Here is a 21,201-nt window from a genome sequence, read left to right on the forward strand (position 1 = left end):
TGGCTTTGTAAGTTGTGTGAGCCAGGTCAATGTGCTAAGTGTTTTTTTTCAAGCAAGCGTAAGTATTTTGCTAGGAAGGAAGGAACTTCCTTATTCATGAAGGGCTATGGGATTAAAATGTATTTGTATGTGGAATTTAGCATGCAACATTGAAATTATTTTTTCCATGGTGTTGCAAAATCCTTAGATGTTGTGATTTCTTTATAATAAATCAATTCTCTCTAAAAATACCCCAATTCAACTTTATGTTTGCAATACTCATTTATCCAGATTTTCATTTCAGATGCTTTAATAGCCCCATACTCCTTCACAGGAACTTCTTCAAACTGATGTGTTCCAGGTGCATTGCAGGAAAATAGAAAGTTTTGGAATACTGCTTTAGAGAATATTCTATAATAATGAAAGTACTACATACTTTTACTAAGTCTTTCATATCCTTTCCTCAAACACATTATTGGCAAAGGCAACAATTCTATAACTAACTCTTTGTGTAAAATATTTACAGGCAACTTTCAGAACACAGCCCCTGCCAAAATCATCAGTCATGTTACAGAATACATTAAGATATTATCTGAATTATCAACTGTAAGAATACAGTATTGTATAAAAGCTTAAGATTTGATCCCTACTTAGCCACACTGAGAATATACTTAGTGAAATCAGTGAGACGTAGACTGGTCATGACTAGCAAATCTCAGTAATTTTAATAGCTCTATTTGCAAAAATTATGGGATTTGAAAGTTAATCAGCTAGAAACCACAAATTTTAGGGATGCCTGATCTCCTGCCAGAAATGTTACAGACAGTATTTAGAAGCTGGGCATGATTATCATGAATTACCTCCCATTCTTCAGGATTATTTTCAGAAGAGAACTTTCTCACTGGCAAGACTTCTGTCCATTTGCTTTAATGTACAGGTAGTCCTCGACTTTATGACCATAATTGAGCACAAAATTTCTATTGCTAAGTGGGACATTTGTTACGTGAGGTTTGCACCATTTTACAAGCTTTCTTGCCATAGTTGTTAAGTGAATCACTGCAGTAATTAAGTTAGTAACACGATTGCTAAGCGAACGTGGTTTCCCCATTGATTTGCTTCTCAAAAGGTTGCAAAAGGTGATTACATGATCCTGAGACACTGCTGCAACCGGCATAAATATGAGTCAGTTGCCAAGCATTTGAATTTTGATGTGACCATGGAGATGCTGCAACGGTTAAGTGTGAAAACTGGTCATTGGTATAAGTTTATTTTATTCAGTATCATAACTAAATGGTTGCTAAACGAACTGTTGTCAGTCAAGGACTACTTGCACTGTACTATGTTCTAGAATAGATCAGAGGTCTCCAAACTTGGCAACAACAGCATAGCTGGCAGGAGAATTCTGTGAGTAGAAGTCCACAAGTCTTAAAGTTGCCAAGTTTGGAGACCCCTGTTCTAGATTTACAAGCAGATGGCAGCACATACTAATATGCAGACAGCTCTGATTCATAAAGTTGCCGCAGGGTAAAGCATGTATAACACTAGTTACAATCAAAGTTGCTACACCTTGCTTTCTCTGATAGTCTGCTGAGCTTAATTATACCAAAAAGAAAAAGAAGTTTTGAATGCATTCACTGACATTTTTACAAAATGTATCCAAGTATCACATACTAAACTAAAATCCGCCTCCCTCCCCACAACCAGCACTACCATTTCTAAGCAATTTAAAGACCTGAAGCATCAAAAACTGGTCTCATTGGTATTGCTGGCACCTTTAGTAGTTGTTCCAACTGCTGCAGGAAAGCTGAATCTTTAGGGAAATGGTCTTTGCTAGGGCTAGCAACTGGGAAGAAGACTAAGTCAATTGGGAAGAACAGGGAGCTACAAGTAGTCCTCAACTTATGACCACAACTGAGCACAAAATTTCGCTTGCTAAGAGAGACAACTGTTAAGTGAATTTTGCCCCATTTTATGACCTTTCTTGTCACCTTTAAGTGAATCACTGCAGTTATTAAGTTAGTAACACGGCTAAGTGAATATGGTTTTCCCATTGACATAGTTTGTTAGGTCGCAAAAGGTGATCACATGACCACAGGGCACGGCAACCATCATAAATATGAACCAGTTTACACGCATTTGAATTTTGATTACATGATTCTGGAGAAGCTGCAACAGTCATAAGTGTGAAAAATGGTCATAAGTTATTGTCTTCATTGCTGTTGTAACTTTGAACAGTGACTAAATGATCTGTTGTACATCAAGGACTACACACACACACACACACACACACACACACGGTCCTGGAGAAAACTAGAAAAAAACAATTTCCATCACGTTTTTCACTTTTTACAGATTTGTACATTTCTAGCCTTCATACAATTACAGTATAGATATTTGCAATTATAGTATAATCAAATATTTGCAATTTGGGCAAATCTGATAAAAAATTATTCACATTTTCTACTAGATAATTGGCTTAAAACTAGCAAAATGACAAATGAACAGAACTATGGATGTGTTCAAGATACAAGTAGCAGGTATATAATTCCTACATTTATTATATCTATTAAGACATGCTATTTGAAAATGCAATTCTAAATATGCTTACCCAAAATCAAACTTCACTTAGTTCAGTAGCACTAATATCCAAACATATGCTTATAAAATTGTAGTCTAAAGTTGTAATAGTTAGGTTCTTAGTTTGGGATTAAACTTCCTGTATTACTTTGTGAATATATACACTTTAAAATCTGTATCTCAAAAGTACACAAATGCAAAAATTGTGAATTTGGTTAATTCTCAGCCACTAGGTCATTGGTAAAGTATACTAAAATATGTAATTCAGCATTATTTGGCAGGTTTACTTATGCAAGGAATACATTACAACTTCAGAATAGTGTAAAGCAATCTGAACATTAAAATAGGTGGATAAAATTGGGATAATGTAATGCCAAATTATTTAGCACTCTTTTAAAAAACATTTTTACCAATTCCAGAAGCTTACAATTTATTTTAGCAGACCCTTCACATCATTATTTTCATCATTACCATCAAGAATTTTTAGCAAACCTCTAAGATTTTTAGCACTAATATCACTTTGTGTAAAAGAATTATACAGATCAAATCAAAGCCACATTACTGTACTTTATGAGATTTTCAATTTCCTGACTAGATTCAAGTTTTCTAAGATAGAAAGCAATCAAATAAGTTCATTTAGATATATATTCTCCATTGTTTATTGCTCTCTCTCAGAAGGTTTGGAGATCTATAGATAAAAAAGCCAAAACTTTGCACTGACTGGTAGAAGAAAGCAGCGCATGGGATGAAGAGAATTTGGGTTGAAATATTAGACATATTAAGGTTTTGAAAATGTTTATACTTGTCTTGTTGAAGGGAAAGTTATTTCTTTCTATAATTTTTTTCTTTTATTTCTTTTATATATTTCTCCTCTTTATGCAATTTCTATTTTTTCTTGTTTATATTTTCCTAGTTTTTATTTATAACTTTAAATTTTAATACGATTATTATAAAAATGTATTCACAATCAAGTACAGACTATAGTAAGTATATCCTCTGGCACACATCTAGTGGCATCCTGGGTCACACCTTCTGCATTACCAAATTCTGCTTTGTATTTCAAAATTACTCAACCTTAACAGCAAAAAGACAAACTCTTGCCTCAGGTAGTTCATAGACTTAAGAGCCAAGCTAGATGTTCAGAGATCTCATATGGTACAGTAAGAGAATATATCGTCTTAGAATTATTATTTATCTGAATGCTATATCCTACCCTCTAGTAAAACTTTGTACCACGGAGGATGAAGACTAGCTAGGACTCTTTTGTCCTGACTTTTTAATGTGCTAGGAGTGTTATTTGCGTTGCATGTAGTTATTCAGCTAAACTGTAAAGCACCTGCCATAAAAGAGCTATTGACGTCTATTTGATAACAAGAAACAGAGATATGTTCAGTAACATGTAAGTATATGAATAATCTCTAACTAAAATGACATTGCTCCATTCTATATTAAAAAGTTAAATTTCAGTGTTCAAAGTCCCCTCCAATTATTTTTTTTAAGAATTCAAAACAACAGCATTTTCCCACAAGGAAGATTCTTATAATTAATTTCAAAATCTTATTTCAAATCCATCTGGATTCTTAATTTGTTTATATCATCTGTCTGCCTGATATTTCCAAAAAGCACTCTGATAGCCTATCACACCAAAGGACTGTTAAGAAGGGGAAAATAAAATATATAAGGCATCATTCTGAACTCAAAAAAAGAAAGCCAATGTAACAAATCTAGATAAAACTATCCTGATTGTAGCTTGTTTCTTTTTTGAATGGACTTATTATACAAAATGTTCACTATTTGCTGCCTGGGAAGTAGAACAAATTATGATGCATTTACTCAATAAGTCTATACACATTCTATACATTGATACAGCCAAGGCTGCTAATCTAGAAGATTACTGATTATAGGCAACCATTCTTTGCTCTTTGAGAACTGTTTTGGATTTTTCCTGTTTTAATATATTTAATTCACTGAGGGAGAACAAATGCAAAGTTATTTTAGCTTAGCCACAAGTAGCATTTTGGAGCATGAGTTTCTAGCCTTGCAGAAAACCTTCACAAAAGAAAAGGTTCTGCTACTGAAACTTGGTGGTTTTACATTTCCATCCACCCTTGAGAAACACAAAAAGCAAACTGAACAGCCATTTCGGTAACGCAGTGTAATATAAGAGGGGAGGGGAGGAAAAAGGCAATACGCTATATGCAGTATTGGTAAAATGGGTCTGTATTAGAGGCTGATATTAAAACATTCTTATCAGGAGACATGAAAAATGGTATTAAAAGGGAAGGAGGGGAGAGAACCAGGATAGAAACTGGGAAGTGAGGGAAACGACTCCTGATTAGATTTGAGCACGTGGATGTCGAAGTAAAAAGGGCAAGAATTATATTGGGATATGATGATATCAATGAATGGAATCCAAGCCTCACACAACATTAAAGAGTTTATGGGCAGCAACAGGGACAAAAGCGAAGGGTGGGCAGCAACGTGATTCTGCCCGTCTTTGCCCGTCTGGGATCCAAGAGGCTTATAAAGCTGGGAAGAAAGATGCACGGGGAGGCTGCAGCTTCAGACAAGGAGGACTGGGAGAGAGCAATACCAGTCCTGTTGCAAAAGTTTCTAGGGCATGAAAGGCGATGCCACCTCCCGGGGTTATCCGAGGATGCTTCCCTAGAGGAGTCCAAAGAGAGCCATCCTCGGGGAAGGGGCACTCACGGAGCTTCCCCTAAGGACAGAACCCGGCTTATTCCACCCCATCATCCGCTCCGCCCCCGGCGGATCTGCCGACCCGGCGAGACGCGCGGCTCCCTCACCATCAGCACTTTGGCCGCGCTCTCCAGCTGAGCGATCACCTCGGAGGCTCCCCCCGCCGCCGCGGCCGCCGCCATCATGGTCTCTGTTCAATGACGCGCCATGCAATGCATTCTGGGACGAGGCGGCCCACCAGCCAATCCGCGATCCCGGAGGGTCGGGAGGGAGCTCTGGAGCGGGGAGGTCGTGCCGGTCCCGCAGAGCCGTCGTGAGGCGCTCCCCGCCGGCTGCGGGGGTGGCGGAAGCGGCGGGTCGTCCTCCTGAAATGGCTTCGCGGCGGGAAAATGGCGAGAGAGCAGTTCCGTCAGGTCCGGGAGGAGAAGGGGGGATGCGGGCATGTGGCCCGACCCTTTCCTATCCCCTCGCAGTCCTGAAGCCAATGGGGGCTGAAGAGATGACGGCTTGGAAGCCTAAACGCCCCCTCGACGAGAAGACCAACATCCACCAGGTCCTAATTACTCAAGTTTTAAGCTCTTTGCCAGCCAAACTGAGAGAAACGCCGGTGGATCTGGGACTGGTTCTTTCCATTCTCAGTTCCAAATAACTCCAATCCATTCCCGGCCATAAAGGATTCGAGGGAGGATCATCCAGGTCAAAGGATTTGTTCTCCAAGCAAGTTGGAAGCTAATGCAATCCATCTACGGGATTTGTGGCATTTGGGTTTTGTTTTTTGTTTAAAAAAGGGTAGATTCTCCCAAGAAACACAACGCATACCTAAGGCAATACTTGTTGTTACTCCTTCCCAGTTCCTTATTTGTAGAAATTTTGAGAGACATCAGAAAAGTGATTGAACTTTACATAATATATAATGGAATTTATATAATTATGTGTCTAAAATTAAGCATGGAACCAACCATATGTATCTCCATTATGATGGCCTTCTGTTAAATAATTCAGTATAGTAAAAATTGTGCAAGAACATGTAATGCATGATAATATCACATAATCAGCTTAAATGTTGCAATTCAGTGTGGAGTTCCTTACAGTATATCTTGCTTGTCTACCAAATATATTTCATCTGGCCCAAAGTTTTCAGTACTTCAATAACACGATCCTGAAACATCAAGACAATATTGAAAACAAAATGAAACAAGTACTGTAAGTAAATATCAATCCTTTCTTAGCTGGCAAGGCATATATTAGAATAAATTATTTCCCAAGACACAAAAGCTCAGGTAAGCAGTTACTTAACAAAACCACAATGCTATTATGAAAGAATTCATATCACTGCTGTGTATCAAATGCTAGCTGTATTTATAGTATGCTCATTGTTTAATTTCTACTGTCCTTTTCTAGAAATTAATCTCTTTGGGATAGAGATATGGTATCTATTCCTTGTTTTAATAACAAATGATTTAGTACAATATGAGGTTTATTTTTTACTATGTGAAGATTAACTTTCTAATCTGTGCACTTCAGAATATCTTTTGACCATTCAACTCATTCATCTGCATAATGACTAGCATATTCTGAATATGATCTCATCTAGACCAAAGATCTAAGCATTAGAGTGCAGTTGCAGCATTCTTGATTCATTATGATTAAATTATGTAAACAGTATTGGTTTTTCTTTCAGGAGCTTTCAACTCAAGTCCATCTTCATTCATCTTCACTTCTTTCATTCTCAAAATGCTCAAAATTCTGCAGAATACTGAGTCACCCAGTACCCACTTTTAGTTGACCAATAGGGGAATGCAAAAAGGTCATTGTAGTATTTCCCTTGTCACCTACCTCCCAGACTCCCTCTTAATATTTTCAATTCATTTTGCAACCATTTACTTTTCCCACTGCTTTTCATCATAGCTGCACATTGTGACTGGAGTGGAAAAGAAGAGATATACAAGTTAAATACTTACAGATGGTATTAGGGCCAGAACCACCACAAGCTTCAGCAATGCAAAAGGAGAAAAGAATTTTGATGCAATCTCAGATAAGCCAGTAAAGAGCTATGAACAAAAAGATTGTATCTATTAGATATTACCAATAATGTCATGGAAGAGCAGAGGCTCAGAGCTGATCCTGAGCCAGTTCAAAGAACCAGTTGGAAATCAGTCTTCTTTGGGTGGGGAGGATTACAGTTCCTGACCCAGTTCCTACGTTACACCTATATTAAAATATTTGGTTGGTTTGGTCTTAATGTTCTTTCTGAACCTGCTCTGTCTTCTAGATCATATACACAATAAAATATGTTGTGCATTGATATCAGACCCTGAGGTTTCTTTCTCTTATCTGTGTCCATTCTTTTTTATCTTTCAATTTTGTCAGTTTCCAGTTTCTTACATCACTTCCAACTTTGTTTGCTAAGAAACAGTCTTCCTACATGGCATAAAATTAAATATAAAGAAGACCAAACTAATGCCAGTGGATATAGCAACCATCCTTAGAATTCATATCAAAGTGGTAGATAGTGGTAGATGGCTTCTGCCTTTTAGGATCAACCATCACTAATAAAGCAACAAGCAGTCAAGACATAACCACAGAACAGCACTTGGGAGAGCAACTGTGAAGATCTTGGGAGAAGATATTCAGATGTTCTGATGTGTCTATACCTCCAAAATCAGAATTGTACAAGCAATTCTCTATCGGAGACAATATAAGAAGCAAAAGCTGGACTTTGAAGAAGCAGGGTAGAAAAAACTTTGAACTTTTGAACTGCGGTGTTGAAAAAGATTCAGATTTCTTTTATCTGACCATAATCTTAGTTGAGATTCTTCCTCTTCTTCTTCAAGGTTATTGCTTCTGCCTTTTTAATATAATGATTACAACTGCAAATAACTTTTATCTGTAAGGAAGTCATAAAAACCTGTGTAGGATCCAGGGGCTTTCTTGAAAATGAAAATGAAATGTTAGAAGCTAGTATTTTGTTTCATAGCACGACAAATTTTCATTTTGAAAATTAGTTTATTTTCTACATGAATCGGGTGTGCAGAAACCATGGTACGTGCCGAGGATAGACATAGAGACATAGATGGTATATAATTTGATCATTAATTAATAAAACATAATTGGATATAGATATGGCATAAACCAGAGTGACTGGATTCACATATCACAGTTATTCAAAACTAAATACACAAAGTAGTATACTATTTAAGAAAATAATATAAAAACTAATTTCACAAATTATTTCATAACTATTAACAGCAGTATCCCCAGACAAAGGGTTCTCCTTGCATGTACATCATGAATCTAATCTTCTGGACAGATTGTGCCTCAGCACTTGAAAAAACCAGTCTTATAAGGCTAAATTATTCTACTGAAATTGTACTTGTCCATAGGGCAGATATTTTATTATTTAGATAAAAGTTCATGTTTCATTAGTTCTTCACTCACTAGAAGATTATTAGGAGTTACAGAGAAAAACTCCAATTGGCTTATTTGCAAATGTAAATGAGAGTGACATCAGATATAAGACAGTGGTGGCTAATCTTTTTGAGCTCCTGTGCCAAAAATTGCGAGTGCGCCAGGACTCCCGTACTCGTGTGCCAGTACCCAGAATGCAATGCGTGCCCCCCTCCCCATGGCCCTTGCGCATGTGCGCACAATTCCCACACCCATCCCCTTACCTACATTGCACCGCACAGCTGATTTTTCGCTGGTTTGAGGCCTTTTGGGGCCTCCCAGAGGCTTGGAAAAAGCCTCTGCAAGGCTTCTTCAGGCCGAATTATAGGCCCGTTTTGTCACTTCTGCTATTAAAGGAAGTGACAAAATGGGCCTATAATTTGGCCTGAGAAGCCTTGCAGAGGCTTTTTCCAAGCCTCTGGGAGGCCCAAAAAGGCCTCAAACCAACCTGGAAAAAAATCAGTTGTGAGGCGTGGGCATGTGCAGTGAGGTAAGTTTGCCTGCGGCTCACATGCCAGCACAAATGGCTCTGTCATCATGGATATAAGAAATGTAATTTAGTAAAAACAAATGCAAACCAAAGTACTGTGCTGCTTAAAAAAACTTACTATATGCTGATGGGATCTATGTTGATAAAATTAATTTGAAAAAAAGAATTTGGAGAGTTTAGTAACTAGAATTTAGTGAAGAGCTCAGTAATAACCAAATATGAAGAAGTTGTGAAAAAAAAAATGGTAATTTTATGTTATGATCAGTAGAAAGCAGTTGTGAACCCCACCTCATCACTGTACAGTGTTACAGTAATGACATTTCATCAGATTATTATATTATATAGCACTTAAAATTGACTGAACAATTTTTAATGAAGAACAAGGCTTAATGTTTTAAATTTTATTTAATTTTCTCCCACCTTTATTTTTTTTTAAATAACTCAAGATGGCGAACATACCTAATATACCTTCCTCTTATTTTCAGCACAACAATAATACTGCAAGGTTGGTTGGGTTGAGAGAGAGTGACTCACTCAAGGTCACTCCATTGGCTTTTATAGGGCTCTCAGTATCCCATCCTGGTGCTTTAACTGCTAGAACACTGACTCTAAATTCAATTAAATTTTTTATATAAGTATTATAAAAAAAATTGAGCCATGACATAGCTTTCCCCTATCTGGTTCACAGCAGATGTGTGGAACTTCAGCTCCCATAATCCTTAGCTGGCATGCTTTGCTGGCTATGGATTAAAGGAATTATCCAACATTCCTGGAAGACACCAAATTGAGAAACATTGATACAGTACAGACAGTACTCTTCTTACAAATGGGCCATGTTCTGAGAGTTCATAAGTCCGCAAGTCCAACAAGCATAAAAAACATGCACAATAGAGTTCTTATCTTACAGTGTACAACATAGATCTGTGAACAGTATACAAGAGGAAGGCAGGAAAAGGTTAGTTTCTGTGCCACTTACATAAGTGGCATGCAGGAAACATATTTTTCTGCTTTCTCCCACTCCTAGAACCTTTTTGGTTGGAGTTGCAGACAGGCTTGTTCGTATCAACGAAAGTTCATAACTCAAAAGTTCATAAACTGAATAATGTCTGTATAGGACTTTAAAACATGTTTTCCTTACCACTAGGGGGCCCTTTGTAACCATAATAGGTATAATGTATATCTCATTTTGTCATAGATCTCATCCATAGTTCCTAACACAAATTAATTAGCCTTCTAAATCTCCAAATGTAACAAAATCATCAAATACTGTGTCCAGAGTAAAGGAAAGCATAATTGCTTCAATGTTTAATGCCCACAGGGATTTGGTTTTGTGGAAAGTGGAAAGTTTAAGTCACAGATGGACTGATTATAAAACTCAGTGCATTCTGGTTTGGTATGTATACATGTTTCCATTAATTCTGCAGGAATTCATATCACACAATTTAACATAATTTGCACTCCCTTGCTTCCCTTGAAGACTGTTATGTTTTTTGCTCCTCAAGGTACAGTATGGACACTACTCTGGTAAACCGCCCCCCCACCTTGCTATAGTTACTGTGGTATTGTCCAGCAACAATGCTCTTGTGATAACCCGTAGTCTCTCAAAATAACCCAAAACCCAAAACATATATTAAAGTCCGGTAAAGCCTTCAACTTAACTTCACTGTTTTATTAGGCACAGTTTAAAGTCACAAAAGTAAATAAGGAGGCAAACAGAAAACCAAACAAACCGCATTGATGAGAGTTCCGAAGCAAGCCAAGATAACTAATTATAAACTCCAAGAAAATAACCGAGAAAAGTCCATGGGAAGAACACCAGCAAAGATAAACCTCTTTCAAGGTGAACACTAATTGACTTCAGCAATTCCAACTGTGCAGTTGTTAACTTATATACATAGCTCCCACCTGCAAGCCACGAGGAAGATCATGGTAATCTCCTCTTCAGTAGACATCGCTTTTCCCTGATGCTCTCTTCCCTGCGTGACCTAGGATGGATAGGGGATGGGCCTGGATCCTCCTCTGACTGCTCAGCCGGCCTCTGCCCTTCCCCAGCCTCCTCCACCACCTCTGGAGCCGCACTCCCACTCCCTGTTGGCTGTTCCTCCTCTTCCTCAGAGTCAGTCTCCACCAGGGGCATGACAGCTCTCTCCAAGACAATACCTGAAGTTGTACATGTATTCCCGTATGCAACAGTATGACTCCATAACAGACAAATCACTTGAATTCTAAACTTAAGACTCTGAAATAAGCAACAATTCAATCTTGTCCATATTCAGCTTTTGCTTGTTTTCTTATACCAATCCTTTGCAGCCTGGAGATGTGTAACCCTGACATTGGAGAAAGAAGCACAACTGAATATAATCAAAGTACTGTTGGAACCTGACTCCAGACTCATATGTGAACTTTCTCAGTCCATAGAATAATTAGATATTAAAAATAATGGACCCTTGCTGGATCCAGAAACAGGGCAATACTGAGGAACTGAGAGATCTTCCAAAATCATCTTGTGATATCACCCCAAGTAGTAGACTTGGACGCAATACTGAATAGGGTCTGTCATCTCAACCATTCTCATTTCCTAGTCAACATTATCAAAAGTCTGAGAGATCCTTGAGTATCAAATACTCCTCTTGCCTCTTCCCTGGTACAGATCATCTATCAAGGTAACTAACACCATTTCCATGACAAATGTCTATCTGAAGCCAGACTGGTAAATATCTAAATAATCCAGTTCCTCTAAGACCGTGATGGCGAACCGATGGCACGTGAGCCACAGGCAAACTTAACTGCGCATGCCCATGCCTCACAACTGATTTTTTCCCCGGTTAGTTTGAGGCCTTTTGGGGCCTCCCAGAAGCTTGGAAAAAGCCTCTGCAAGGCTTCTCAGGCCAAATTATAGGCCCATTTCGTCACTTCCTGAAATATCGGAAGTGACGAAACGGACCTATAATTCGGCCTGAGAAGCCTTGCAGAGGCTTTTTCCAAGCCTCTGGGAGGCCCCAAAAGGCCTCAAACCAGCAAAAAATCAGCTGTGAGGCGCAATGTAGGTAAGGGTGGGGGTGGGGATTGCACGCGCATGCGCAGGGGGCATGGGGAGGGGGGGCACGCATTGCATTCTGGGTGCTGGCGTGCTTGCAATTTTTGGCACAGTAGCCCAAAAAGGTTAGCTACCACTGCTCTAAGAGTTCCTGGAGCTGCATCACCGTAGCATTGTAGTTCTTTGCCAATTTGGTTAAATATCTTTAAATACATTTTATCTATTCAGCCCTGAGATTCCATAGGGATTTGGTATAATTTTAATGGGAACATAATTGTTTGAAATGTGAATATCATTAGAATATCATTAAATATATTCAGAGCACTTTTTCCTCTAACATTTATATATTGTTTCCTGCTCAAGCTTAATTAAATTGGTTGGGAAGATAACAAATAAAAGTAATTTATGCCACATGACTTTCTAAATTTACTATCATCTCAACAACAAAAAATTGTATTTGGGGGAAAATATGTTTGGAATGACATGTTTGATTATCTGCCAATATCACTGCATTTTTCAAAATGTTTTTATTAAAAGCAAGTTTTGCTTTGTACAGAACAATGACTTGGATTCTAAGATGATTTAAGAATGTTTATGGAAGGAAACTTTCCCACTCATTCCTCCCCACAGCCTACTGTGCCCTTTGAAAAAGCATTCCTGGAGATTCAGAGCCCTTCCTGAATTAAGGGGGGCTGCACACAGAAAGGGACACTAGTAATTTTCTCTCCACAAACTTACAGGATCCAAGCCAGCAGCAATTCATGGTAATGTTATGAAACAGCTAGAGAACTGAGGTGCAGGCACACACACAAAAAAGTGTAGGAAGCTAATTTGTCACAAAATTGAGAAAAATCTACCTTGTTACTGTTTTAAGTATTCTAGAATTAAATAATTGATGGGTCCATGCACTGAAATAAACTATGATTTGTTATCGAAGTCAAATTGTCTGGATTCATGAACATGCTAGCAGTATAGAATGTATACAAAGTTAATGTTATTTTTTTTTTCAATTTAACTCTGGAGACTTCAGGTGCTTTAACCATTAGTAGCCTTATTCCAACTAAATGATACCTAAAATTCTTAATAGAAGAACATTGTGACTCGTATTCAATTCTGAAATGTTATTAATGAAAATTCTCTAGGTTTCTTTTGTACATTTTTCCATTTGCCCGAAGAAGTTATAAATTCTTTTCAAACTTCACTGCAGCTAATATAAATGCAACATCTCTTAAAACCAACTTGGAACATACCCAACTTAACAGGACTACCTATAAAATAGTATTTGTAAAAAGCCACGATTGATGTCATTACTAGTCTATTTAAATAAACCTGTAAAGGGATATTTATGTAAGCAAATTTTTTATCCATATTTTGCTAACACTGTCAAAAATATTAACACATTAATCTCATGGGCAACTCATTGGCTGCTCTCTCCAATTTATCATCATCACTGAATCATTTAACGTGTGATAGTAATGATGTCTCAGAGATCATGGGAATCTTATTGGACATCCCATGCTACAGAATATCTTCCCTTCTTCTGTCCAGATTCAGAAACAGAAGACATATCCAAATTGTAGCTACAGCTGGCCAACTTCTCACCCTGTCACAGCTAACATACCAGAGCAAAAAGAACAAATAATTTAAAGCCCCCAAGCTTCCCAAATAGAGTAAGGCTGTAACTGTGGATACTCCACTTAGTACAGGGGTATCTAACTCACGTCGTCATGGCGTCGTCATGTGATATATTGGGACTTTTCCTTTACTAAATGGGGTGGCTAGCGTGTAACGCATCCGGCCCACAGGCCGCAAGCCCTGACTTAGCATTGAATTTATTATGAAACAGTTCTAACACCTCATCGTTGTTGATGCTTTTTTCTCATTCTCCAATTTCTAGATTCTCAACCTCAATGGCTTCTTCTGACCTCTTGCCATAGCCCTGGCTTTTCCTGAACAGTCTGCATTCCTGGTTTCTGACTCATTGTAATTAAACTATACAAGTAGTTCTCACTTCACAAACACTTGTTCAGCAACCGTTTGAAGTTATGATGGTGCTGAACGAAGGGACTTAACAAGGGGCCATCAACGTTTCATCTCTTGCAGTGTGCCCTGCATTCATCTGAACCAAATTTCAGGTTCACCTGTATTTATGAAGTTTCGGCTGCCTACTTGCTGCCAGCAGCTGTCAGCCCTGCCCTGTGTCACCACACCCGCTGCATCGCATGGTACTACTCTACCAGCTGGGACCTCCTTTTGTGCACTGGCCAGATCCTTCTTCATGTGCCAGCCAGGTTCTTCTTTCACTGAGGGCATATTGGAAAGGGCTGTGGGCAGCTACAAGCAGTGGGTAGGAGACCAGCCAAAAGGGAAAAGATGGGGGTCAGATAGGTGGATGGGGGAATTCAAATCCTTTACCTTACACTTAAGTACTTACCTTAAGTACTCCATTATCACTTTGAGTATTCTTTATGTTAACATAGTTAATAAAATTTGTATTTAAAAATAAAATAAAAATATCTTAAATGTATGCATTTTGATAGAGATGAAGATTTAGTTTGATCTATCATAATACATCACAATATAATGGATCAGGTATAATTAAGACCAACATTTTGATACTTCACTTAAGACAACTTTACCTTATGCTTACCTGGAACTGCTGCCACTAAGCAGAGCATTTCACTTAATGACCATGTTGTTTGGTGACAAAGAGTTGCCAGTTCCAGTTAGGGTTGTTAAGTGAGTGAGAACTCCCTGTGCTGAGTCCACACTTATCTTCAGCAAGACAGACCACAATTCTGGTTTATCTTCAAACATTTCATAGCCCATAAGAACCCAAAAGAGACATCTTGGAGTTTGATTCATTTTTTTTAATAATAAATTGTGCCAGCAGAAGCTTTCAAAAGGCAAATGATAAATAAATAACAGTTAAACTGAGTTCCTGAGGAAGAACCTACCACATAAAAGGATGACAGATAGATGTAAATATAAAAATGGCATTATATAAAAAGTAGTAATACTGAATCTTTCATAAACCACCACAACACAAGCACTGCATACCTCAGAACATTCCTTTCATACAAATGTAAACAAATACACAATCATTTTGCTTAGTTTACTCTGATGGATTTAAAGATGTTGTTTTAGATAGTATCTAGACAATGGGTAGGATATGATTAAAATATTAAGAAATAACATATGCAATAACATAGGAAAAACTGAAGCTTTAGATTTAAAAACATAAAATAAGCAAACACACAGTGGAATATTGCCCTCAAGTGTTATTGCAATCAGTCATTTAAAATAGGACTGTTAAACTAATCTGAATTAAGGATTTGAAAGAAAAATCTATTTAGGTATATATAGAATATAAATGATGATATTTATGGCTTAATTATCTTTAGCATTCCATTATCACTTTGAGTATTCTTTATGTTAACATAGCTAATAAAATGTGTATTTTAAACAATTTAAAAATATCTTAAATGTATGTTTGTATTTTGATAGAGATGAAGGATTAGTTTGATCTATCACAATACATAACAATATAATGGACCAGGTATAATCAAGACCAACATTTCAATACTTCACTTAAGACAACTATGGCTGCCACCTAAATAGATTCTGTTCTGTATATACTTGGTTAAGATAAATCTCTCCACTTAAACAGGTCATAATAATTCACAGTTCCAAGAAACCTTGGAAGTGTCACCACTGTTGTTTTCATGTAGCGTAGTTAAACCATTATGTGATTGTACCATCTCTGATTTTCTTTATACTGATGACATAGTGCTTACCTGCAGATTTAAATAACTCCATGCTTTTATCAGGTATGTAGTTTCTAGATCTTGAAATCATCACAGATGAGCAAAAAAACACACCCAAAATTTCTTAATATTCATCTGGTCTCAGAGATGCTTAAATCAGATGCTAGCACTCATTAAAACCCAACGTTCTTCACTATAGACTATGCTATGAAACTGATAGCATGGAAACTATAGTCCAGCAACATCTGAAGAAAAAAGTTCTTTACCCTTGCTTAAATGACTAAGGGAAGCTACACACTTCGATTTTCCACCATAAAATGTAATCACAATAATTAATAATTGCATCTTAAGGAGGACTAGAACCTGTTGATGAAGTATATGCCTTGTAGATAGAGTCCCATTTTCAATCTCCAGCATATTCAATAAAACAGTCTCAGACAACAGGGCTTGGAAGAACTCTGTTTTAAAGAAACAGCTTGATAAATTACGCTGCACTGTCTGGAGACAGTACACTATACCTAATCATCTGAATTAATAAATCAACTTTATATGTCCAATACATTCCAGAAATTCATTGTCACTTAGCATTATAGCTTAGAAGAGTCCTATAAATTTAAAAAAGAATATAAGGCTCCTGATTCAATTTTAAGGCACAGAGAACTGAACATTCTCATTATATATTTCTGCATACAGATACTAAATGATAATATTCATGAATACTATATGGCAACTTACAAACACACTGAATACTGTGCATTGTGCTAGGTAGATGGGCCATAGATTTTGATCACGAAGTGATCTTGAAAGCTATGTTTTGCTATTTATCCTTTTATAGGAGGCTAAGTATCCTATGAAATTAGACAACTGATTAAACCAAACTCTCCTTCCCCCTATACACACCATCAATCCCTACATGAATTAAGAGTTTTGCCATTTGTCTTAGAGAACATATAATAGCACACAATCATAATAGAAAAACCATCCACACAATACTTTATCAGCACACCTATTGAAGGTCTGAAGTTAAAGATCTTCAGTAAAAATAGATGCACAGGACCTGCCTGTGAATGGCAAGAAAAAGGTTGTTTCACACAGAAAAACAAAATAACACAAGCCATGCAGCACTCTCCACACATCAATCATTGATATCACATCCTGACTGCCACTTGCTCAGACTACGATTGTACTAAATTCCAACATATTTTTCAAAAGGGAAATAAAGCAGCTTCAACAATTGTGTCAGAATTTTGAAATGTGGAAAAATACACATAAAGATTAGGGTCTGAATACAAAAATGGCACTGGTAAATTTAGGACACTAGACGCAATACATTTTTTCCTCTGACTAAATATTATTGCACAGACACTTTTAATCATATGTTCTTCAATTTTATGTATTTTCCTAAAATGTGACATAAGTGCGATGGGTCCAATTTTTAAGAAATGAGAAAAAGAAGAACAGCAGCATGATTTGTCAAAGTTAATTCCTATAATTTAGTAGGGAAAAAACACCCTGCTATAAACAAAAGTAAGTGCTCTTTGCTCACTTAAAATAAAAATAAAAAATAGCACAATGCCATAGAAGCATGTAAATGCAACAGCAGATAAGAAAAAGTTGGTTAAGAATGTAACACCAGGCCTTAGAAACTATACTGAAATCTGGATTTTCAAGTGCACTCGTCAAGAAAGCTATTTACAGTTCTATATAGCCTAAAATCTGAAACAGCTAGCATTTAGAACCTTCTTTTCAAGTCTTTCTTTCCCCAGACTTGCATGATCCTGAACTGGAACTGATCCTAACTAAGAACTATATAAAGAAGACCCCAAATTTATGAATAAAGTTTTGTTTTAGGATTCTATACAGTCATTTACACATATACAGGTTGACAGGCTCCATTCTGATCCAGCCCATCTTTGTTTTCTATATCTGGATTCTTAGACTGGCTTATATCTAGCCCAGAAGGCTTTGGATATCTGAATGGGTAACCATTGTCATCAAAAAACCTTCGGAAAGTGAATTCATAGAAGGCATGTTCTGTATGTTTGCCATTAGATGAGGCCTGAGGGTCCCATGCCCTGGCATTGTCTTCACTGGAGTCATCCGAAGGCTCATCTTCCTCAACTGGATCAAAATTGGAAGTGTCCATTGGATGGCTGATCTTTGGGACATAAGGAGCTGGCTGTCTGCGGATGTCAGTGGAGAAGTCTATGGAGTCAAAGAAAGTGTGAGCCTTGATATCATCTGCTCCATTTCTTCCAAGTCTCTCTTCAGCAGAGCAACAGAGTTTTGTGATAAGATCTCTAGCTTCAGGGCTGAGCTTAATCTGAGAGGGAATGTGCAGAGTATTCTCCCAGTTTATCACCTAAAAAATAGAAGTATATAGTTAATGTTGAATATCAATCTGCATGAAGTGCGAGATATCCATATGCAAAATAATTATGCCAGTTGTCTGGTACTCAATGACAATTCTGCCTTTTGCTTTATTTTGTATGTATCACCTCACCTACAAAGAGAGCAAATTACCGTAAATAGATAACCAGATCATGGCAGAAAGACTCTTACTCCATGAAGAGATTCTGGGAAGCAATTTAATTGCATATTTAGCATAGTCCTCAGTTGACTCACTTCTTTCATCATAATCTTGTTGAAGTCTTGTAGTCTCTCTACCAAGGAGAGTAATAAATATTTAGTGAAACTACAGCTACCATTCTTGCAAAGGGACCCAATCTCACTGCTAAATATGCCCTACTAAATGATCAGAAGAAGCAAAAATGCTTTCTAATTAATGCACAGATAATTCCAATAATCCCCACACAACCAAAAAAATAATAATCTTAAATTGCTTTATTTTTACATAAAGAGATTTAAGTGATATGCTTAAATGATATCCCACAAAAAAACTGATTCACCTTTAGAGGGACAGAGACACCCAGGATGTAATATAGTAGTCTACCGTGTTTTCCCGAAAATAAGACCGGGTCTTATATTAATTTTTGCTCCAAAAGATGCATTAGGGCTTATTTTCTGGTTAGGTCTTACTTTCAGGAAAATACAGTACTAAATGCATCTGTATGGCTAATAATCTTAACTGGGGCTTATTTTTGGAGTAGGGCTTATATTACGAGCATCCTGAAAAATCATGCTAGGGATTATTTTCCGGTTGGCTCGTATTTTCGAGGAAACACAATAGTACCCTGTCTATGTATTATATATACAATGTAAAAATCAAGAGTTTTGATTGCCAGTATAGATATATATTAGCTCATATGTGAAGCTATTTTAATTAGGTATTCAATAACAACCAATCCTATTTATAATTAACATGTGTATGTACATGTGTGAGAAAAATAACAGTTTTAACTTTGTTCCTGGACAACACAATTATATAATAATCAACAGGAAATAATATATATAGGTCAGAGTTAAACTGGAGTCCTTGGTGCTCTCTGAGCTTGGTTGTTTGCTTACTGATGTTTCATTACCCACCTAGAAAACATCTTCAATGCTAGTATGAGGTTTGCTCCCTGTCTACTGTATATATAGTAGCTTGTTCTGCCAATGTTGGTGGGGATACAGTTGTTTCATTAGTGGTACCTTGATTGGGGTATTTATTTTCTGCTTCTTATCTCTTATCTGAGTATTGGCTGCTAGGGAGAATGTATTCTGATCTTTTTGTTTCCTTTTAGCTTTTTATTGTCTGTTTTGAATGGTGTGTAAATATAGTTTGCATCTATGTGTCTACTGATGGCTGATTTGTCTGAATGCCAAGCTTTCAGGAATTCCATATTGGTTTTGGATTGACTTGGTCTGATATATTAAGAGTTTCCAAGCTGAAACCATAGTTGAGTCTGTCCACGTTCTGAGAGATTAAGGAGTTTTCATTGTGTCTTCTGACTGCTAATTGATGTTCATGGATACATTCTGCTAGTCTTCTATCTGACCTACATGGTGGCTGTTACAATCCTTACATTCTATGTTGTAGATGACCCTATTTTTTTTTTCTTGGACTACTGGATCTTTTGATATACTTGATTTACTTTGAAGGGTTTTATTTGGTTTGTGTCCTAAAGTAATGATATTGTGATTGTAATAGTTTATTGGTTTACTGGTTCTTTCTGAGACGATTTTAATGTCTTATCCTGCACACACACACACACACACACACACACAATGTAACAATTCAGTGAATATACCTTTAGCTGAGTTTCTGTCGGAGTTGATGCCAAAAATGGAGGCTGCCCCACTAGCATCTCAAAGAGAATTACACCAACACTCCACCAATCACAAAGCTGAGTATATCCTGAAAGGTTAGCAGAAAAATGTATGTTTTCTTTGTTTCATGCCAGATTTAAAGATCATGATCATCACCATCACCACTACCACCATAATGTATATCCCATTATATCTAGGCTGATTAAATCTTTTAATCTAAAAAATGGAAATACTGTAACTGAAATGGTTCATTTAGAACCTACTAATGAAAGCAAGATGTGCTTTCAAGAATATTCAGCTTATTTTATTCACTGAACTTGTAAAGCTAAGAAAAAATACAAAGCATTGCATTCTTCATAAAATTCCACCTATCCTGAATGTTGTCATCTGTTTCACTCAATATTTGTTGTAAAAATGGTGAAGCCCAAGTCTGTTCATGGAAATTGTCTAGATCTGAAAGTCAGTTATGGATTTTCTGTCATTCTATCTTTGTTATAAGAAAAGCTGAACATCCTACAGCTTTAAGAGTTTAAGAGTTTATCTAGATACGGATGGCATATTCACACTTTCACAATAACAGTTTAATAAATAAATGAACCGTTGAATTTAAGATGATATTAAATAGCACAAATGAGAAAAACAGGTCTCAGAGTGACAATGCCTTTCTAACAAAGATAAAAACCATCTACCTTTGCGTAGAAGAACCTCTGGCGCGATATAGTTGGGAGTGCCAACTAAGGAATGGGCTAAGCATCTCTGATGTTGCTTTTTAGCTCTCTGCTCCAAGGTCTTCAACCTGTCTCCGCATCTACAATTAGACACTTCATCCCAAAGATCACTTGGCTCCATGCTATCCTGCCTGATGTGACTCCCTTTTAAAAGAAGAAAAACAAAAACAAAAAAGCAGATTACAATCAAAGATCCATACAAACATTCATAAGTTACAAAACAAAAATGGACATTATTCAAAGAGAATTGCAATACAATAATTC

The 21,201-nt window shown here is 37.1% G+C and overlaps 2 protein-coding genes and 1 long non-coding RNA gene across 3 annotated transcripts in view; 1 reads left to right on the forward strand and 2 right to left on the reverse strand.

The window, feature by feature from the left end:
* XPO4 (exportin 4) overlaps positions 1 to 5,554 on the reverse strand; it is a 78,712-nt gene extending 73,158 nt beyond the window's left edge. Inside the window, exon 1 of the mRNA XM_026675073.2 lies at positions 5,364 to 5,554. Within this exon, the coding sequence (XP_026530858.1) occupies positions 5,364 to 5,441 (78 nt within the window). The 5' untranslated portion in view covers positions 5,442 to 5,554. The remainder of the gene's footprint in view (positions 1 to 5,363) is intronic.
* LOC148130388 (uncharacterized) lies at positions 5,488 to 7,561 on the forward strand. The gene is made up of 2 exons (XR_015749733.1): positions 5,488 to 6,459; positions 6,938 to 7,561. It is a non-coding gene; the product is annotated as an uncharacterized LOC148130388 (long non-coding RNA).
* Positions 7,562 to 15,079: 7,518 nt separating this feature from the next.
* The window catches only part of LATS2 (large tumor suppressor kinase 2), a 37,531-nt gene continuing 31,409 nt past the window's right edge, over positions 15,080 to 21,201 (reverse strand). Inside the window, exons 5-7 of the mRNA XM_026675072.2 lie at positions 20,899 to 21,081; positions 20,191 to 20,297; positions 15,080 to 18,359 (exon numbers count right to left, since the gene is read on the reverse strand). Coding sequence (XP_026530857.2) covers positions 17,865 to 18,359; positions 20,191 to 20,297; positions 20,899 to 21,081 — 785 coding nt within the window. The 3' untranslated portion in view covers positions 15,080 to 17,864. The remainder of the gene's footprint in view (positions 18,360 to 20,190; positions 20,298 to 20,898; positions 21,082 to 21,201) is intronic.

The sequence above is a fragment of the Notechis scutatus genome, chromosome 5, assembly GCF_049901735.1.
Source record: "Notechis scutatus isolate UNSWTSFEM ecotype Mainland chromosome 5, rNotScu1.2, whole genome shotgun sequence".
Taxonomy (NCBI): domain Eukaryota; kingdom Metazoa; phylum Chordata; class Lepidosauria; order Squamata; family Elapidae; genus Notechis; species Notechis scutatus.